Raw genomic sequence first — 19,286 nt, 5'->3', positions numbered from 1 at the left:
GACCTCTTGCAATTGCTGTTGTGGTTTGGACAAAAACAACAAAGCATTGTCTGCAAACAACGCCATCTTACCCACTCTAATGCCCTGATAAAGTAAGGAATGGCGCAAATGTCGCACCAAAGGCTCCAAAGCCAAATTGAAGAGGAAAAGGGATAATGGGCAGCCCTGCTTAGTCCCACTGCAGAAGGAAAAACTAGGGGATAACTGTGAAGGTAGCACTATTCGCGCCTAGGGATCTCTGTAGAGAACGCCAAGTAAAAATCTGAAATGCTCCTGTGATTCCCACCCTTGTTAGCACCATCCTGAGCCAGTCCCACCTAGCGTTTTTGAATGCCTTTCTTTGCATCTGTCAGTAACCTCCCGCCTCCGTCACTGACTGGCTGAGTGGACTTGAAACGTCACATCTCGAGCGCGCATCAGACACCAGGAAGCGGACGGGCAGCGGGGACCGGAGTGCCGCGATGCGGGACCCGCCGCTGGAACTGGGGAGGTGAGTGGACGTCTTTGCCCTGAGCCACCTCCTCCCCGGCCATATCAAAAAAATGCCCCCAGGCCGGAGTACCCCTTTAATACCTTTAACGGTCACCACCACATGTACCCACCTGCCTTTCAGATCATTGTCATGAGAGACCGCTGAGAAAGTTCCTATATGTTTCTCTTTTTTTCTGTAGGTTGCTAAAATTAGTCCTACCTAAATTCAACATCTCCAGCACTATCAACCTTAAAGAAACATTAAGCAAAATGGGTCTAGCAGACATCTTCTCAGACACGGCTGGTCTTTCTGCTATCACTGAGGAAGCCAACATGAAGATTTCTACAGTGAGTTAAACCTATGTATAGGTTTTAAGGGGGTATTTTGAAAAACAAAAATAAATTAATAAATAAAAAGTTTTTTTTTTTATTACATTTGTTTTTCTCTATTGCTAATATGCAATTTACAGACATCAGGGGAACCTCAGTATCTGCAGGAGGCAGCCCTAGCAATATGTCACTGTGCTGGGCCCAGAGCTTGTGAGACATGTGTGGTGTCCCACCACAGGTGTTGCTATTGGTTACACCCTTCCCAAAAGTCTGTACTTCTAAGTGTTAGTGGTAATAAAGTAGTGCCAAAGTTTTACCACTAGATGTCGGTGTTACAAGTATTTATATCTAGATATCGCACAGCTGTAGGAAGCAAAGGGTTATTGTTTTCTTCTGTACCACATGGATCTGTGCACCAATGAGAGTTTTTTCTTCTCCTCACCTATCATCTTTCTTTTTACATCTTTTATATGCCCTCTTCACCCACTCACAGCACAGTTTACACCTGCTGTAGGAAGGAAGTCACATGGGTAGAGGAAGTGTGGGGTCTTTTTACCTTGGATTCTGTAAAGGACGCAAGATAGGACGCTCCCTACAGCAGTCAAGTTGGGCCCTGGCTCCTGCTAGGTCCCCAATTCAGTTGTGGTCTAGACGTTGAGCAGAGCACATATATATATATATATATATATATATATATATATATACCAGGGCTCCAGATGGCGACCAAAATGGTCGCCAATGCGACTGATATTTTGCAAATGGCGCCCAGATTTATTAATCTGGGCGCCATTTGCGACTGGCCCCGGCGGCGGCGCGCTGTCTCTTTAAGTATCCCCGGCTGATGCGCGGCTGCCGGGGGTGTCCCGTCCTATCCCCGGCAGCGCGGCGCATCAGTGAGCTGCCTGGGGCCCTGACTTCCGGCACAGGAAGCGCGCGTCAGAGACGCTTCCTGTGTCAGAAGTCACAGCCCCGGCGTACAGAGAGCTCACTGATGCGCCGCGCTGCCGGGGATAGGACGGGACACCCCCGGCAGCCGCGCATCAGCCGGGGACAGCGTCCGAAGAAGAAGAGGATCGCCGGGGGAGCGGGTTGTCAGGTGAGTTTGTGTGTTTGTTTTTTTTAAATACTGCTTAGCATAGAGGAAAGGGGGGGGGGGGCATCTATAATGGGGGGAGAAGAGAGTGCCATCTATAATGGGGGGAAGAGAAGGGGGGGCATCTATAATGGGGGGAGAAGAGAGTGCCATCTATAATGGGGGGAAGAGAAGGGGGGGCATCTATAATGGGGGGAGAAGAGGGGCCATCTTCAAGGGGGGGAGAGGGGGCTAGCTATAAGGGGAGGGGGTATCTATAAGGGGGGGAGAAGAGGGCATCTATAATGGGGGGGGGGGGGGGGGGGCATCTATAATGGGGGGGAGGAGGGGGCATCTATAATGGGGGGAGGAGGGGGCATCTATAAGGGGAGGGGGTATCTATAATGGGGGGAGAAGAGGGGGCATCTATAATGGGGGGGAGAGGGGGCATCTATAATGGGGGGGAGGAGGGGGCATCTATAATGGGGGGAGGAGGGGGCATCTATAATGGGGGTAGAGGGGGTCATCTATAAGGGGAGGGGGTATCTATAAGGGGGGGAGAAGAGGGGGCATCTATAATGGGGGGGAGAGGGGGCATCTATAATGGGGGGGAGGAGGGGGCATCTATAATGGGGGTAGAGGGGGTCATCTATAAAAGGAGGGGGTCATCTATAAGGGGAGGGGGCCATCTATAAGTGTAGGGCAAACTGGCTGCAGACACTGGGAGATAGATATATGCACAATTATTATTACCAGGGCCCCTCAGGTGTCTGTATTGTAGGGGGTCACTTGCATTAGTCACTAGGTGAGAGATATATCTATCTATATACACATCTTGTGGGGGTCACTATGGCTGCAGTCATAAGTCTAGCTCAGTATGTATAGACTGTTGCAAGCTTTTAAAGGGAACCTGTCACCCCCGGTGACGGGGTGACAGGCTCCCAACCCCCCGTTAGAACCCCCTATACTCACCTCATCGCGCCGGGTCCCGCTTCTGGAGATGGTCGGGTCACGGAGATCTCAGCCGCTGCAGCCCGGCGTGCGTGCTGAGAGAGGAGTCCAACGCTCATAGAGAATGACGGAGCGCTGGACTCTCCCGTCATTCTCTATGAGCGTTGGACTCATCTCTCCGCGCACGCCGGGCTGCAGCGGCTAAGATCTCCGTGACCCGACCATCTTCAGAAGCGGGACCCGGCGCGATGAGGTGAGTATAGGGGGGTTGGGAGCCTGCCACCCCGTCACCGGGGGTGACAGGTTCCCTTTAAGTTCAAGTTCAGAAGAGTAAGCCTCATTAAAAGGCTAGCCAAGTGAGGCTGAAGTACTGAGTCAGACTGTATATGGTTGTCAGACTGTATGTGGTTGTCAGACTGTATGTGGTTGTCAGACTGTATATGGTTGTCAAGTTGCAAGTTTCCATGTTGAACATTTTCAAACTAAGAAAAGAAAGGATCTAAAGGAGGAGGATGCTGCCGTGGCCTCTGCACACAGTAAGTCCCATGTAACATAACATTAATTTTACATGGTTTAAAATGTTGGCGACCAAATATTCTATTTGGCGCCTAAATTTTTCAGGTTAGGAGCCAATGGCTCCTAGGTAAATTTTTTAGTCTGGAGCCCTGTATACGAGACCTAGACACAGTTTTCCCCCAAGCAGCGCTATTGCACACTATGCAGTGTTGTCGCTAATAGAGAGGACAAGTCAGGGATAATCCCAACCCAGGCCGAGGATGTCGTAACACAGTGCAGGACAGTATCCACAAGAAGTAAAGAAACTGATCCGGATAGAGCAAAGTTGCTAGAAGCCTATGCACTCTATCTTGCAGCGCAGGTGTAATCAGAGAACTTTGACCACTCTGCTCATCCCAGGTAACAAGGTCACCCTTTAGGACAGGTCGCCCGACACTGGTGGGCAATAGGTCGTGCAAAGACCAAGGAGTCAAAACACGGGCACAAGTATTCTCTTACAAGTAAAGTTCCAGCAGAGCACAGTACTACTTGGGTTGGGACTCTCTCAACATCCTCCTCTCTACACTTATGAACCTTCCTATCTCTCAGCACACAACTGAACCAGCACAGCTGTGTAACTCTTTCTACCTCTCAGCACAGATCTGGACTCTAGTCTAAAGTAACGAATCAAGGCGAAAGTGTATTATATGTTTTCTGTATCAAGTATCTTCATGGTAAACAAGAGTATATTTATTTTGACCGGACTTTGTGGTTCTTCACTAAGCACCGACACAGTAATCACACTTTCCTTGGGTTATCTCCACTTTCTGTGGGTGGCAGTGCCAATAGTCCGGGTGGGTCACTACTCCACTCCGGACCACCATGATAATTGCACAAGGGACCCCGCAACAGCCCGTCAGGTCACTGTCCACAGGGGAAAAGGTATAGCCAGCCTACTCAATATAAAAGCATGTGTTAGAATACCTGTGTGCCCACAAACCACCAATGGGCAGGGCTATAGCTCGGCCAACCACCACAGGAGTTGTGTCACCACCTGGCAAGTGACCGGCCACACTTCACAGCAGTGCCCCACACATGCAGTTCCTGACACAGCCACTGGTGGCAGCAGAGGGGCTGAGTGTAACCTTACTGCTGCATGTGTAAAAATGTGTAAGTTATATTACTTGATATTATATAACTTGTAAAACAATATATTTATTTCTCACCAGAATACCCCTTTACAAAAATCCTAATTTTTTTTGTTCTCTTGCCCTCATAGGCTGTCCATAAAACTGTGCTCCGTGTTGATGAGATAAATGACGCGAGCTTCCTACCACCTACATTGCCTCCTCTGCCGCTACCACTTCTTATTGCCTTTAACCGTCCTTTTATGCTTTGTTTTTATGATCAGAAAACCAGAAGTGTCCTTCTTGCTGGTAGAATTGTCAACCCGCAGAAATAAATGTCTTCATAACTTTCCTTCAATAAAATGTTAGTTTATAAATTTTTATTATAATTTTATATTGCTGTAAGAATACAGACACAGCTACAGACCAAATGCCTGAAGTCATACGGAGGTGATGTCTCCAATACTGGAAGAGAGCAAAGAAGATACAAACCAGCATCCAAAAGAAGCCATTTAAATGCAGCTGTCAGCTTTGACAGCTGCATTTAAATGACTAATCGCTAATTGCTGTGGCCCCCCTCTGAACTGCCCTAGTGACGCTATGACGTACATTTACGTCCTGGGTCATCTAGGGGTTAAATCCTTCTCCTCTGAAGTCTTTGGGGTTATGTTCACACTACGTATATGTCCGGCCGCATATTTTCGCGGCCGGACATATACATGTTAAACTCCGGACGGGGATTTACGTAAGTTGCGGCCGGTTACGTACGGTCCGCGAACTTACGCCTCAGTCTACTTACGCTTCCCGAGCGCCCTACGTAGTGATCTGACAGCGGACTTTTACTTGGAAATCTTCGGCTAGCCCCGGACACCCCACAGAACCTTTTGGATCAGCGATTCAAAGTGCAAAAATGAAGAAATCACCACTCCGTACGGGACCGCATGTTATGCTACGGGCGTAAGTTACAGCATTTTCGTCCTCAAAAAATGGTCTGGTTCATTTTTTACGGCGCCGCATACGATCCTGGTGTAAGTTCTTATGTAGTGTGAACTGTGCAGCCGTAGATCGTATACTTTCCATTGTACGCAAACTACGTAAATCTCCGGCCGCTTATTCACGGAACGTGCTACGGCCGGAAACTTACGTAGTGTGAACATAGCCTGAAAGAAGAACTGCTAATATGATACTCTAGGGCTGGGCGATATTGGCCTAAATTTATATCGCGGTAAATCGCACATGTAGCCGCGGTAATCATTATTATTATTTGTCGCAGAGTATATGGGCATGGTGCACAGTGTATGGGCAGGGCGCACAGTATATGGGCAGGGCACACAGTATATAGGCATAGGGAGGAGGAATGCTCTAATGGGGCTGGCCGGGTACAGGGTTTGATATCGCTCTGACGGGCTGGGCGGAGGGCGCGCTCTGAGGGGACGGGTGCTGGGGGGAGGTGGGGAATGCTCTGATGGGTCTGGACGGACACGGAACGGGGGTTTGATAGCGCTCTAACGGGCTGGGTGCGAGGGACGCTCTGACAGGCCGGGAAATATATTGCAGATACCGTCCTGGCAAAGTGACTGTATCGGTAATTTTGCGGTATACCGCCCAGCCCTATGGTACTCTGGGAGGAGGAATCATCCATCAAAGTGCATTATTTTACATTTGGAAACATTAAACTGCAGTCAACCCTATTGCACACTTTTGTGTAATCTGAAAACAGACAAACCTTACCTACCAAACCTTCTCCTATGTCAATATACTTACCTACCAAACCTTCTCCTGTCACTATCCTTACCTACCAAACCTTCTCCTATGTCACTATCCTTACCTACCAAACCTTCTCCTATATCACTATCCTTACCTACCAAACCTTCTCCTATGTCACTATCCTTACCTACCAACCCTTCTCCTATGTCACTATCCTTACCTACCAACCCTTCTCCTATGTCACTATACTTACCTACCAAACCTTCTCCTATGTCACTATCCTTACCTACCAAACCTTCTCCTGTCACTATCCTTACCTACCAAACCTTCTCCTATGTCACTATCCTTACCTACCAAACCTTCTCCTATGTCACTATACTTACCTACCAAACCTTCTCCTATGCCACTAACCCTACCTACCAAACCTTCTCCTATGTCACTATCCTTACCTACCAAACCTTCTCCTATGTCACTATACTTACCTACCAAACCTTCTCCTATGTCACTATCCTAACCTACCAAACCTTCTCCTATGTCACTATCCTTACCTACCAAACCTTCTCCTATGTCACTATCCTTACCTACCAAACGTTCTCCTATGTCACTATACTTACCTACCAAACCTTCTCCTATGTCACTATCCTTACCTACCAAACCTTCTCCTATGCCACTAACCTTACCTACTAAACCTTCTTCTATGTAACTTACTATTAAAAAGAACAGGACCCAAAAAAAAACCTTCAGTGCCTCACTCCAGACAGGAAAGAGAAAATTAAAGAACTACAAACTACTACTGGCTACAGCTCCTCCCTATCTTGACCGATTCTGTGATGTCCCCGGAGGCTTGGCTGGATCTTGTCTTTGAGCTCTAGTTGTCTGTGTGATTCTGTTGCTCCGGGTTAGAATCCCCCAGGGATTTTATATGAGTATTGTGCCTTTCTATAAAGTTGTGTTAACTCTGATCACCACTTTCCTTACAATATGGAAACAATACATTAGATAAGTTATTGTGTTGTTAAATTTATTCTGTAAACCAGCAGCAGCAGTAAGGAATGACCTGAGAGGTGATGTGTGTGTTAAAAGGGTTATCCAGTTAGGTTAAATACATGTTGAATCATCCCCTCTCCTGGAGACTAACAATTTATTCCATACATGTCATTACCTATTCTGTCTCCTTCCCTGATTTTTTAGTTGCTGCTTTCTGCTGAAGACACCAAAGTCCATTTTTGCTCTCAACTCCTTCTTCCTGTGCAACAGAGGCGGCAGCAGACTGGTGCTGACTGCAATGGGCTGCCTGAACGATCTAAGAAATACCCTCATGCCCCCTGTACTGCTTTCTTTTGATGCAATAGCACAGACAGCAAATGGGAAACAAGGGGGAAGCTAGCGCTCACCTGACAGGTTGGCGCTAGCTTCAGCCGGCAAATTGTGTGTATGGGCTTAAAGGGGTACTCCACTAAAAAAATAAAATTAGATCAACTGGTGTCAGAAAGATATATAGATTTGTAGTTTACTTTTATTTAAAAAAAAATCTCAAATCTTCCAGTACTTATCAGCTGCTGTATGTCCTGCAGGAAGTGGTGTATTCTTTCCAGTCTGACACAGTGCTCTCTGCTTCCACTTCTGTCCATGTCAGGAACTGTCCAGAGCAGTAACATTTCCGGACATGGACAGAGGTGGCAGCAGAGAGCACAGTTATCATATTAGAAGGTAACAGCATCCCACAGGCGGTGTTAGATTAAAAAAAACCTCCTTATTATTCCAGCATGGCAACATACATAGCGACATTTCAACCCCTGAGTTTTTTCAAGGGTTGAAACATTGCTGTGTATGTTGCCATGTTGGAATAAATGTTCTTCTTTTATCTAACACTGCCTATGGCATGCTGTTACCTTGTACCATGGGTCTCTAAACTGCGGCCCTCCAGCTGTTGCAAAACTACATTTCCCATCGTGCCTGGAGAGCCAAATCCAAAGCATTATCTGTCTAGGCATTATGGGAGTTGTAGTTTCGCAACAGCTGGAGGGCCGCAGTTTGGAGATCCATGCCTTATACTATCATTATATCTGTTTAGTCCCTCTTAGGACACTCCGACTTGTAACTATGTGCATCTGCTGCTATTGATTTTCATTTGAAGTTGAATATGGCAGGAAGGTCTAACTAAAGTGAGTACAACAGTTTTTTCCCCCCTATTTTTGGAAGCAGAGAGCAATGTCAGACTGGAAAGAATACACCACTTCCAGCAGGACATACAGCAGCTGATAAGTACTGAAAGACTTGAGATTTTTAAATAGAAGTAAATTACAAATCTCTGACACTTTCTAAAACCAATTGGTTTGAACATTGTTTCCCCCGCTGGAGTACCCCTTTAACATGGAGCCCATGGTTCTAATCCATTTTCCTACCACTAGATTATTGTAAGGATCTGGTTTACTTAATTGTTAAAAGGAAACCTTATGCTATCTTGTGGACTGACTTATGATAAGCTTTGTCTAGTCCAGGGGTGTCAAACTCAGGCCCTCCAGCTGTTGCAAAACTACAATTCCCATCAAGCCAGACAGACAAAGCTTTAGCTTTCCGGGCATGATGGGACTTGTAGTCCTGTAACAGCTGGAGGGCCTGAGGGTGAAACCTGTGGTGTACGGTCTTGGTTATTTTATCACATTATGAAATTATTATTGAGGGGCATTGCTGTCATCATCTTGGGGGATCTGCATTCAGCATCATGTGAGGCGTGTGGGATCTATCTCCTCATAGCGGTTTATGTTATCATCACAGCAGGTAACAGAGCCAAAGCTGGAGGCATAGTTGTATCTTAGCTAAGGGTTAGCTATGGGTTCTAATCCTGGGCCTTCCTGAATTTTCCATTCACTGTTCTGCAAACTGTTAATTTTTCAAGTATCAACCAAGCTTCTCAGCTATGTCTATAGCTCAGTGGTATGTAACATTTTTTGTATGTGGGTGACCAGGGTTCTAATCCTACTAGTTCCTGAATTTTCCATTTACTGTTGTGCAAAATTTCTGTTAATTTTTCAAGTATCAACCATACTCTCCAGCTATGGCTATAGCTCAGTGGTATGTAACATCTGTATTATATGTGGGTGACTGGGGTTCAAATCCTACTAGTTCCTGAAGTTTCCATTTACTGTTGTGTTAACTTTTCAAGTATCAACCACGCTTTCTAGTTATGAATATAGCTCAGTGGTATGTGACATCTATAATGCATGTGGGTGACCAGGGTTCTAATCCTAGTTCCTCAACTTTCCAGTCACTGTTGTGCAAACTTTCTGTTAATTTTTCAAGTATCAACCAAGCTTACCAGCTATGGCTATAGCTCAGTGGTATGTAACATCTGTATTGTATGTGGGTGACCAGGGTTCTAATCCTACTAGTTCCTGAATTTTCCAGTCACTGTTGTGCAAACTTTCTGTTAATTTTTCAAGTATCAACCAAGCTTTCCAGCTATGGCTATAGCTCAGTGGTATATAACATCTGTATTGTATGTGGGTGACCAGGGTTCTAATCCTACTAGTTCCATAATCTTCCATTCACTGTAGTGCAAACTTTCTGCTAATTTTTCAAGTATCAACCAAGCTTTTTAGCTTTGCCTATAGCTCAGTGGTATGTAACATCTATGTAGTATGTAACATCTATATTGCATGTGGGTGACCAGGGTTCTAATCCTAGTTCCTGAATTTTCCATTTACTGTAGTGCAAACTTTCTGTTAATTTTTCAAGTATCAACCAAAGCTTTCCAGCTATGGCTATAGCTCACTGGTATGTAACATCTGTATTGTATGTGGGTGACCAGGGTTCTAATCCTACTAGTTCCTGAGTTTTCCAGTCACTGTTGTGCAAACTTTGTTAATTTTTCAAGTATCAACCAGACTTTCCAGCTATGGCTATAGCTCAGTGGTATGTAACATCTGTATTATATGTGGGTGACCAGAATTCTAATCCTAGTTCCTCAACTTTCCATTCACTGTTGTGCAAACTTTCTGTTAATTTTTCAAGTATCAACCATACTCTCCAGCTATGGCTATAGCTCTGTGGAGTGTAACATCTGTATTGTATGTGGGTGACCAGGGTTCTAATCTGCTTTCAAGGAATTAAATTTACTTTCACTTGCATATTGTTTAAAGCAGGAGGTGGCTCAGGGGATAAAAGGCCAGGAGATGTAGCTGGAGACACTGGTAACATTACTAATGGATAGAACTTTTCTTCATAGCAGCAATAACATGACTGTAGCAAATTTGAACCCAGGTCTCCAGCAGGAGAGGCAGATCACATACTCCCTGAGCTACTACACCACCTGCCATTTTTGTAATCATGACAAATATTGTCACATTGTGAGATCACTATAGAGAAATATTACATCTGCATAAACAGCAATATAGATGTGGCTGTGGTCTGGAAGGTTAGATGTCAGGCTGGACAAGTATCAGGTCCTTGGGTTCTAATCCTGGTCTATTCCCTTTTAGAAATGTCTTTCCATCCTTCCTTTATTCTGACCATGACCCTGACTTATTTCCCTGAGGTCTCAGAGCAGGAGCTGGCTCAGGGGGTTGTGAACCTGGTAGTCCCAGATGTGGTGTTGCAGTCACAGGTTCAATACCCAGTGCTGGTGAGGTGTTGGCCTCTCTGGGTTCAATACTGGCTTGGTGTGAGCGACCCGGGTTAATACCCAATGCTGGCTGGGATGTTGGGGGAGCTGTGTCTCCCTGATGTATCTGGGAGTTGCGGTTCCCAGATACAGTCCCTGCTGGCTTGGCTTAGAGACCTGGGTCCAGGACCCAATGCATCATGTATTGGACTCTCTGGTTGATGCCCAATGCTGGGGACTGGTGTTAGAAACCCAGGCTCAGTACCCAATGCTAGGCTGGTGTACTCACCTGTGCTGGCTCCTTGCTAATAGCAGTGCAAGGTCCCTGTTTGTTAGGGACTACATGTACTCTATATAAAAGAGCTGCCCTGTGTGGGCAGCTCTAACTTATTTTAAACTACATGAAGAGAATCAAGAAAAGGAAGTATACTTGTTTCGAACACTTGATATAATATAGTTAGTACATACAATGCTCTTATTATTCTTCTTCATGAGAAACAGCAAAGCTAGGGATTTGAACCCAGGTCTCCAGCATGAGAGGCAGATCACATAGCCCTGAGCTATCACACTGCTCACAGCTAGGAAAGTAATTTTAGTGATCATGACATTAGATGTGGCCACATAGTGACATCACTATAGAGAAACATTACTGCTTATAGGGGGGATAAATGTCCAATGTGTCTGTGGCTTGGAGGGTTAGGTATCAGGCCTCATCAAGTGCAAGGTTCTTGGGTTCTAATCCTGGTCTCCCCCTCACTTAGATTTTTTTATTTTGACCATGACCTTCACCTATCTATCTGACCTCTCCGGGCAGTTGCTGGCTCAGGAGGTTAAAGGGGTTATCCAGCGCTACAAAAACACGGCCACTTTTCAAACTCAGTTCCATTGAAGTAAATGGAGCTTAATTGCAAACTGCACCTGAACTGGAGACAACAGTAGGGGGAAAAGTGGCCATGTTTTTGTAGCGCTGGATAACCTCTGTATAAAATCTGTGGTCATGCTTCTAGAACTCTCTACTAAGGTGTCTACAGTAATGAAATGATCAGGCAAAGCCCATTGTTGGTGACTGGTAAAGAGACCTAAAGAGACCTAGTACACATAAATCCTTATACAACTGAGGGGGGAAGCTGCCTGTCATCACTTTAAGATGAATATTTATTGACACTCACTGAACTACTAACAGACTCTTCATCTACTGCATATAGAATATCTAGATGAAATACTCCTTCTCAGAACAGCAACAGGACTTACATCCTGTATTCCAGAGCTCACTGTGCACCCCCCAGCAGAATAGTATCAGGTCTGATCTGACATACTTTAAAGAACACTCAGGAACACTGCTCTGTTAAGTGTATGCTCCTTGGGGGCGGAGCATGACACCATGAGTCTATTTGGTACTCCCTGTGACATGCTCCACCCCCGCAGACCCTGCACTAGACATACTTATATCATCTTCATTTAAAGCTGTGAGCTCCACTTGTCTTGGCTTTTCTTTGGCAGTGATAGCGCCCCCTGTCTTGCAGTATGTTACACCATGGTTCTCCTGCCCTTTCACCACTGATCATAGGAATATTTGATTTGTCATTTGAAATTTTTTTTTTTTTTTTCCGAAGCCTCTGGCAGTGGAGTTGGGAGATCTGTTACTGTTCCCAATGATCTTCATCTCTAAGTCTCCAGCATGTGAGGAAAATTACACTACATTCCAACATTCTATGGGAATGGACCATCAACCACAAGTTCCAGGTCTGAGAAGGACTATGCTATAAGAGGAGATATCCTATATGTGTGTATTAGGCTGCAAATCTTTGGACAGTGAATGGCGAGCCTGGATGGTTCCCCATATGGCATGATGTATCCATATCATGACGGCAGTGGGGAAAATATTTGTAGTGACACAGCCGCGGAGATTGAGTTTCCCTTCTGCCATCATGATATTGATACATCATGATTCATGACGGACAGGGAAACCATCCAGGCTGGCCCTTCACTGTCAGTAGGTCCACAGAATTTGCGCACGTGTGAATGCAGGCTTAGGAAGCATGCACATTAAGGAAAAAAGGCAGAAATCCCAAGAATTCCCACCGCGGACTCTGCTCAGAATTCCGCCTGCCTCATTGTCTCATTGTCCGCCGCTCCGGAACTCCACTCCGTTTACTATACCTTCAGCGTCAAAAGAAGAAGCTTAACCTTTTCCACAATTGTCCAGGCCGCAGCCCTTATTAGAGCTTCCTCAATGTTTGTATCTTGGATTGTGAATTTAGTCACAGGTCATAAAATCTTCTCATCTCATTGCAAAACTACAATTCCCACAATGCCTTTGGCTATCCAGGCACAATGGGAATTGTAGTTATGCAACAGCTGGGGGGGGGGCGATGGTTTCATTGGTTTTAACCACGGCAGTCAAGCAAACCAATGAGAAAGTCACCATTTACATCAGAGTAACCAGATGATGATTTTTGTTCTGGACACATACCTCTGTGTTACAGTCTGATAGAGGAATTGTACATTTTGGGTGGATCCTCTTATACAAAGAATCCAGAAGTAGCAAAACCTCTCTTTCTCTGAACATGAACAGAGGTGGCAGCAGAGAGCACTGTGTCAGAATGGAGAGAATACACCACTTCCTGCAGGACATCCAGCAGCTGATAAATACTGGAAGACTGGAGATTTTTTAAATAGAAGTAAATTACAGATCGATATAACTTTATGAAAGATTGATTTAAAAGTTAAAGATTTTTCACTGGAGTACCCCTTTAAAGCTACTCCCAGCTCAGTATATGCCTCAACAGAAAATAACATTGTTGAAATGCACAGCAGGTGGCGCTATTGCAGTAGTCTACGGAAGGGATGGTAGGGGGTATAATTTTCTGAGGTTATGCTCTGTCTTTCATGTGATGCTAGGGGGGGGGGTAAAAGGTGTATAACAGGGATGGGGAACCTTCAGCGCTTCCAGTACTTATCAGCTGCTGCATGTCCTGTAGGAAGTGGTATATTCTTTCCAGTCTGACACAGCGCTCTCTGCTGACACCTCTGTTCACGTCAGGAACTGTCCAGAGCAGTTGCAAATTCCCATAGAAAACCTTTCCTGCTCTGGACAGTTCCTGACAGAGGTGGCAGCAGAGAGCACTGTGTCACAATGGAAAGAATACACCACTTCCTGCAGGACATACAGAAGCTGATCAATACTGGAAGACTGGAAGTTTTAACATAGAAGTGATTTACAAAACTATATAACTTTCTGACACCAGTTGAGTACCCATTTAAATGGGAACATATAATATTAGGGAAATTTATGGACGGCACAAAAACATAACCATGATTACAAACAATTAAACACCCCACATATTGCGATGCATAGCAAGAGCATTCGGCCAAATATACAATATGGGACGTGTAACAGTCAATCATAGATCCAATAGTCAAATATCTCCCATTATACATAATTACACAATGGACACCTAGGGGAGAAACACACATAGCAACCTGTAACTGCAAGACAACCATGCTGTCTGTAGGGGAACGAGATATAGGGATCTCCCTCTCTTAGCTACACATCTAATTCCCTCTATCATCATCATCATCATATCATAAATATCACCCTGTAATAGGATCAGAATGTATTTTCTGGAACAAAAAAAGTGTAGAAAAAGTTCACATATTCCTCTCCTGCATAGACTGAGCTTTACAATTTCTATCCTCCAGATGGTATTCCCTGCTATGTGATATCACAAGGTCTACATTAGCTGGAGGATAGCCTCTACTCAAAAAGCTTTTCTCAGTATCTGTACATACAAATGTGTGTTCTGAGAAGGACTGAAAACAAACTCACCAATACGTGAATTTTTAATGACATGCTGGGGTACCAATGAGGTTTGCAGTATGGTTGAAGCAAGTTGTAATAAAGACAACGATCAGTCAAGGAGTCGATTGACTTATGATTGTCTTTCCACATGTTATAAAATAATCACCTGCTGACCGCACATTGCTACGTGTAATAGCGATGTGCGGGTAAAGAAGAAAAAAAAAAAAAATTATTATACTTACCTGTCCAGGTACCCCTGATGTCCTGCTGCCTGGTCTCTGTTTCCCGCTCACTGGAGCTATCTCGGCACTTGCAAACCAGTCTCTTAAGTTACAGGCCGCTCAGCCAATCACTGGCAGGGGCGTTTTCCCCTCTCGGCCAGTAATTGGCTGAGCGATCTGTCACCTCAAAGACCAGATTAGAAGTGTCAGAGACGGTTGCGGTGAGCAGGGAACACAGGAATGGACCAGCAGGACACCAGGGGAGCCTGGACGGATAAGTATATCTTTATTATATTACACCAAAGCAAAGGCTGCATGAACATCGCTAATGATTATATATATATATATATATATATATATATATATATATACACACATACATACATACAGTGGTACCTTGGTTTAAGAGTAACTTGGTTTAAAAGCATTGTTTTGGTTTAAGAGCTCCCTGTACTGGGTGGGAGCGCGAGTGGGGGAGGGGCATGGTATGCATAGCGGGGTCTATAGCCCTGTACTCTGACCCAGGAAGTCTCCCTCATGTTCCAAATCATAGCAGATCCACTTCAGGCTGGGGGTTACATCAGGGGACAGGACTGTGGAGGTAATCTCTCCATAGCTGTAACCCCTCTTTCCGTGGACAGAGAGTGCTGCTATACTGCGCCCACATCTGCCCTGCTCATTCCTTCCTGCTCCCTGCAGTCTCTGTCAGCCTTTGTGTTTCCCATCCTCTCCATTACTGTACAGTAACTTATAATATCACATATTCTGCTGTTTCTAAAAGTTTGTTTCATCTGTTTTACATGTTATTCAGAATAATAAATCATTATTTTTGGGGTGTGGAACCAATTGTCTGCATTTCTATGATTTCTTATGGAAAAATGTGCTTTGGTTTAAGAGTGGATTTGGATTACAAGCACGGTCCCGGAACAAATTATGCTCGTAATCCAAGGCACCACTGTACACACACACACAGCTCTTGCTGCATGATAATCACGCTATATAACAGACTCTGTAAGCAATCATTTGTGTGTAAATTGTACTAAGTGCAGGATATGTGTCTTTATAGTATTGTGTGCATACTGTGTTTGTACTGTATTTTATACAAGTATAGTGTGTGTTTATATATGTATAAATGCATGTCTATCTTTCTATCCATCTCCCATCGATTTGTCCATCCATCTAGCGCTATTGGATATATAATGTACAGCGGCTAGGAATTAAGAACTACCATATAGAGGGTTCCTCTTGAAACACGTTGTCCATTGCCAAAATAAATCTGACTAAATCCCATGGGTTTCTGTGTAAGAAAAAGTTGCATATTTTCATTGCACAGAATTTGACAACTCATTTTTGATCCGCCTTTAAAGTGAAAATTGTGTTATGGGATAGTATAGTGTTTATGGAGCACCGATCACATATTTATTTTATATATATATATATATATATATATATATAAATATATATATATATATATATATATATATATATATATATATATATATATATATATATATATATATATATATATATATATATATATATATCTATATATATATCTATCACATACACACTCACCTGTTTTATCCCTGCTATGTCCAATGCTGCAACACCTCCCCTTGACCTCTAATTAGGTGCCCGCAGAGACGATATACCAATAAAACTTGTAATCAATCACCGGCCTCAGCAGTAGATGGCACAAAAAAAAAAAAAAGCCAATGACAGCCACATGGATCCGAGCAGCAGCACTAGACAGGGTGGGGATAAAACCGTTGAGTATAGAGTAGTGAGGCTGTTTTCACACATGGCAGTTTTTTGGAATGCTGCCACTGCAGTTTTTGAGCCAAAACCAGGATTGGATCCAGCAGGTACTGTAGGAGACATAAGTGCTTTCTTAATTTTACCCATTACTTTGAATCCACTTTTGATTTTGACCAGAGAGCCAAGATATTGTACTACTTTACCTCATTAAATTGTTTAATAATGTTTCTGTCCCCCCCCCAACTGTGCAACCATCTCTTACTGAATTGTACCACTGACCCCTAATATACTGCACTCCTGTGCCCAAACATCTAGACCACTGTGCCCAAATATACTACACCCAGTGTCCTAATATCTAGACCACTGTCCCCTAATATACTGCATCCCTGTGCCCAAATATCTAGATCACTGTCCCCTAATATACTGCATCGATGTGCCCAAATATCTAGACCACTGTCCCCTAATATACTGCATCCCTGTGCCCAAATATCTAGACCACTGTCCCCTAATATACTGCATCCCCATGCCCAAATATCTAGACCACTGTCCCCTAATATACTGCATCCCCATGCCCAAATATCTAGACCACTGTCCCCTAATATACTGCATCGATGTGCCCAAATATCTAGACCACTGTCCCCTAATATACTGCATCCCCATGCCCAAATATCTAGACCACTGTCCCCTAATATACTGCATCCCCATGCCCAAATATCTAGACCACTGTCCCCTAATATACTGCATCCCTGTCCCCAAATATCTAGACCACTGTCCCCTAATATACTGCATCCCTGTCCCCAAATATCTAGACCACTGTCCCCTAATATACTGCACCGTGCCCAAATATCTAGACCACTGTCCCCTAATATACTGCACCGTGCCCAAATATCTAGACCACTGTCCCCTAATATACTGCATCGATGTGCCCAAATATCTAGACCACTGTCCCCTAATATACTGCATCCCCATGCCCAAATATCTAGACCACTGTCCCCTAATATACTGCATCCCCATGCCCAAATATCTAGACCACTGTCCCCTAATATACTGCATCCCTGTCCCCAAATATCTAGACCACTGTCCCCTAATATACTGCATCCCTGTCCCCAAATATCTAGACCACTGTCCCCTAATATACTGCACCGTGCCCAAATATCTAGACCACTGTCCCCTAATATACTGCACCGTGCCCAAATATCTAGACCACTGTCCCCTAATATACTGCATCCCTGTGCCCAAATATCTAGACCACTGTCCCCTAATATACTGCATCCCTGTGCCCAAATATCTAGACCACTGTCCCCTAATATACTGCATCCCTGTGCCCAAATATCTAGACCACTGTCCCCTAATATACTGCACCGTGCCCAAATATCTAGACCACTGTCCCCTAATATACTGCATCCCTGTGCCCAAATATCTAGACCACTGTCCCCTAATGTACAGCAGTGCACCCCTGTGCCCAAATATTGCTGCTAGGTGGGAGGCAATTGCGACCTTTTTGACCCCTATTGCTATGCCATTAATGCAAGTTAGTGGTGAATCCACTGCAGATTTTAGGCAGCTAAATCCACTGTATGACATCCAGAGCAGACACGCAGCGTGAAAAAACTTACTGCTGCCTGGTTGCATGCAAACAATGCCCAGAAATTTGCTTGGGACAATACTCTGAATAGAGCTCACAGGAAACTGTGCGAGGTATATGTGGTGATATGTCAGCTGAGAAGTCCATCCTGGAGTGGAGAGAAGAGTCTGCAACTCTGACATCCCCGATACCAGACCTAGCAGAGGCTGCGGGACGGAAAAGAGGCAACGTTATAACAAAGAACATTACATGGGACTGTGTTAGAAGGGACGGTTGTAAAGATCATTCTCTCCCCCCCAACCACACACCACCGTAGCCTCCTGTAACATACAGTCCAATGTAAAATCACATCACTGTCCTCCTCCTCTCAGCCTCCTCCAACATACAGTGTCAAGTGCAGTAAGGTAATCCCAGGGTTATTCTAGGTTATAGACTAGTACGACACAATGGGTTTTCAAGTTGTCTTGATGGTGGATAAGAGCCGGATGTGTCAGGTAGTTCTAGAACAGATGTGTCAAACTCAGGCTCTCCAGCTGTTACAAAACCAAAAGTCCCATTATGCCTGGAGAGCCACAGACAGAACACAGACAGAATTCTTGTGAGTTTGGACATTACATGTGGGGTGGTATTGGTGGATCAGGTCAGAGACGTATGGAGGGGACAGGGTGTGGACAGCCTTGTAAGCCAACCCTTTCAAACAAAAGTCAGTACATTTACTGACCTGCTTCAGATGCTCACTGTTTAGAAAAACAGTGACCGGAAGCTGCAACTAAACTTTCAGCTGATAGCTGACAGTTTAGTGTAACTGCCACTAGACCCCCAAAGGGCATCCAGCATCGGCAATTGCTGGCTTTGGTGGATCAGTAACGGTAATTGCTTTTGTAAAAAACACATAGGATTACATTGGAATCTCTGGAAAGAAAATGCTAATTTTAACTTTTCACTCTTACTTTGCAGTTATTCCTGTGAAATGCAGAAAGGGTTAAATAACTGAAGGAATGTAAATTTAAATACTTGAAAGAGTGAAGATTTCAAAATGGGTTGAATTGTGGGGGGATTTAGTATACAGGCCTCTAAAATATACTCCAAAACTGAGCTGGTGCCTAAAGAATTTCTGAGTTTGAAATTTTCACGAACATTTTGAAAATTGCTACTAAACATTTA

General features: G+C 44.4%; 1 protein-coding gene across 10 annotated transcripts in view; it reads left to right on the top strand.

Moving 5' to 3' along the window:
* The window catches only part of LOC138770946 (alpha-1-antiproteinase-like), an 86,961-nt gene extending 82,164 nt beyond the window's left edge, over nt 1–4,797 (top strand). For all 10 annotated transcript variants that reach the window (XM_069950283.1, XM_069950285.1, XM_069950290.1 and 7 more), the window contains 2 exons: nt 672–819; nt 4,599–4,797. In XM_069950283.1, the coding sequence (XP_069806384.1) occupies nt 672–819; nt 4,599–4,781 (331 nt within the window). In that variant the 3' untranslated portion in view covers nt 4,782–4,797. The remainder of the gene's footprint in view (nt 1–671; nt 820–4,598) is intronic.
* The last annotated feature ends 14,489 nt before the right edge of the window (nt 4,798–19,286 follow it).

This window comes from Dendropsophus ebraccatus, chromosome 13, assembly GCF_027789765.1.
Source record: "Dendropsophus ebraccatus isolate aDenEbr1 chromosome 13, aDenEbr1.pat, whole genome shotgun sequence".
NCBI lineage: Eukaryota > Metazoa > Chordata > Amphibia > Anura > Hylidae > Dendropsophus > Dendropsophus ebraccatus.
This window is presented reverse-complemented; position numbering and strand designations above follow the sequence as displayed.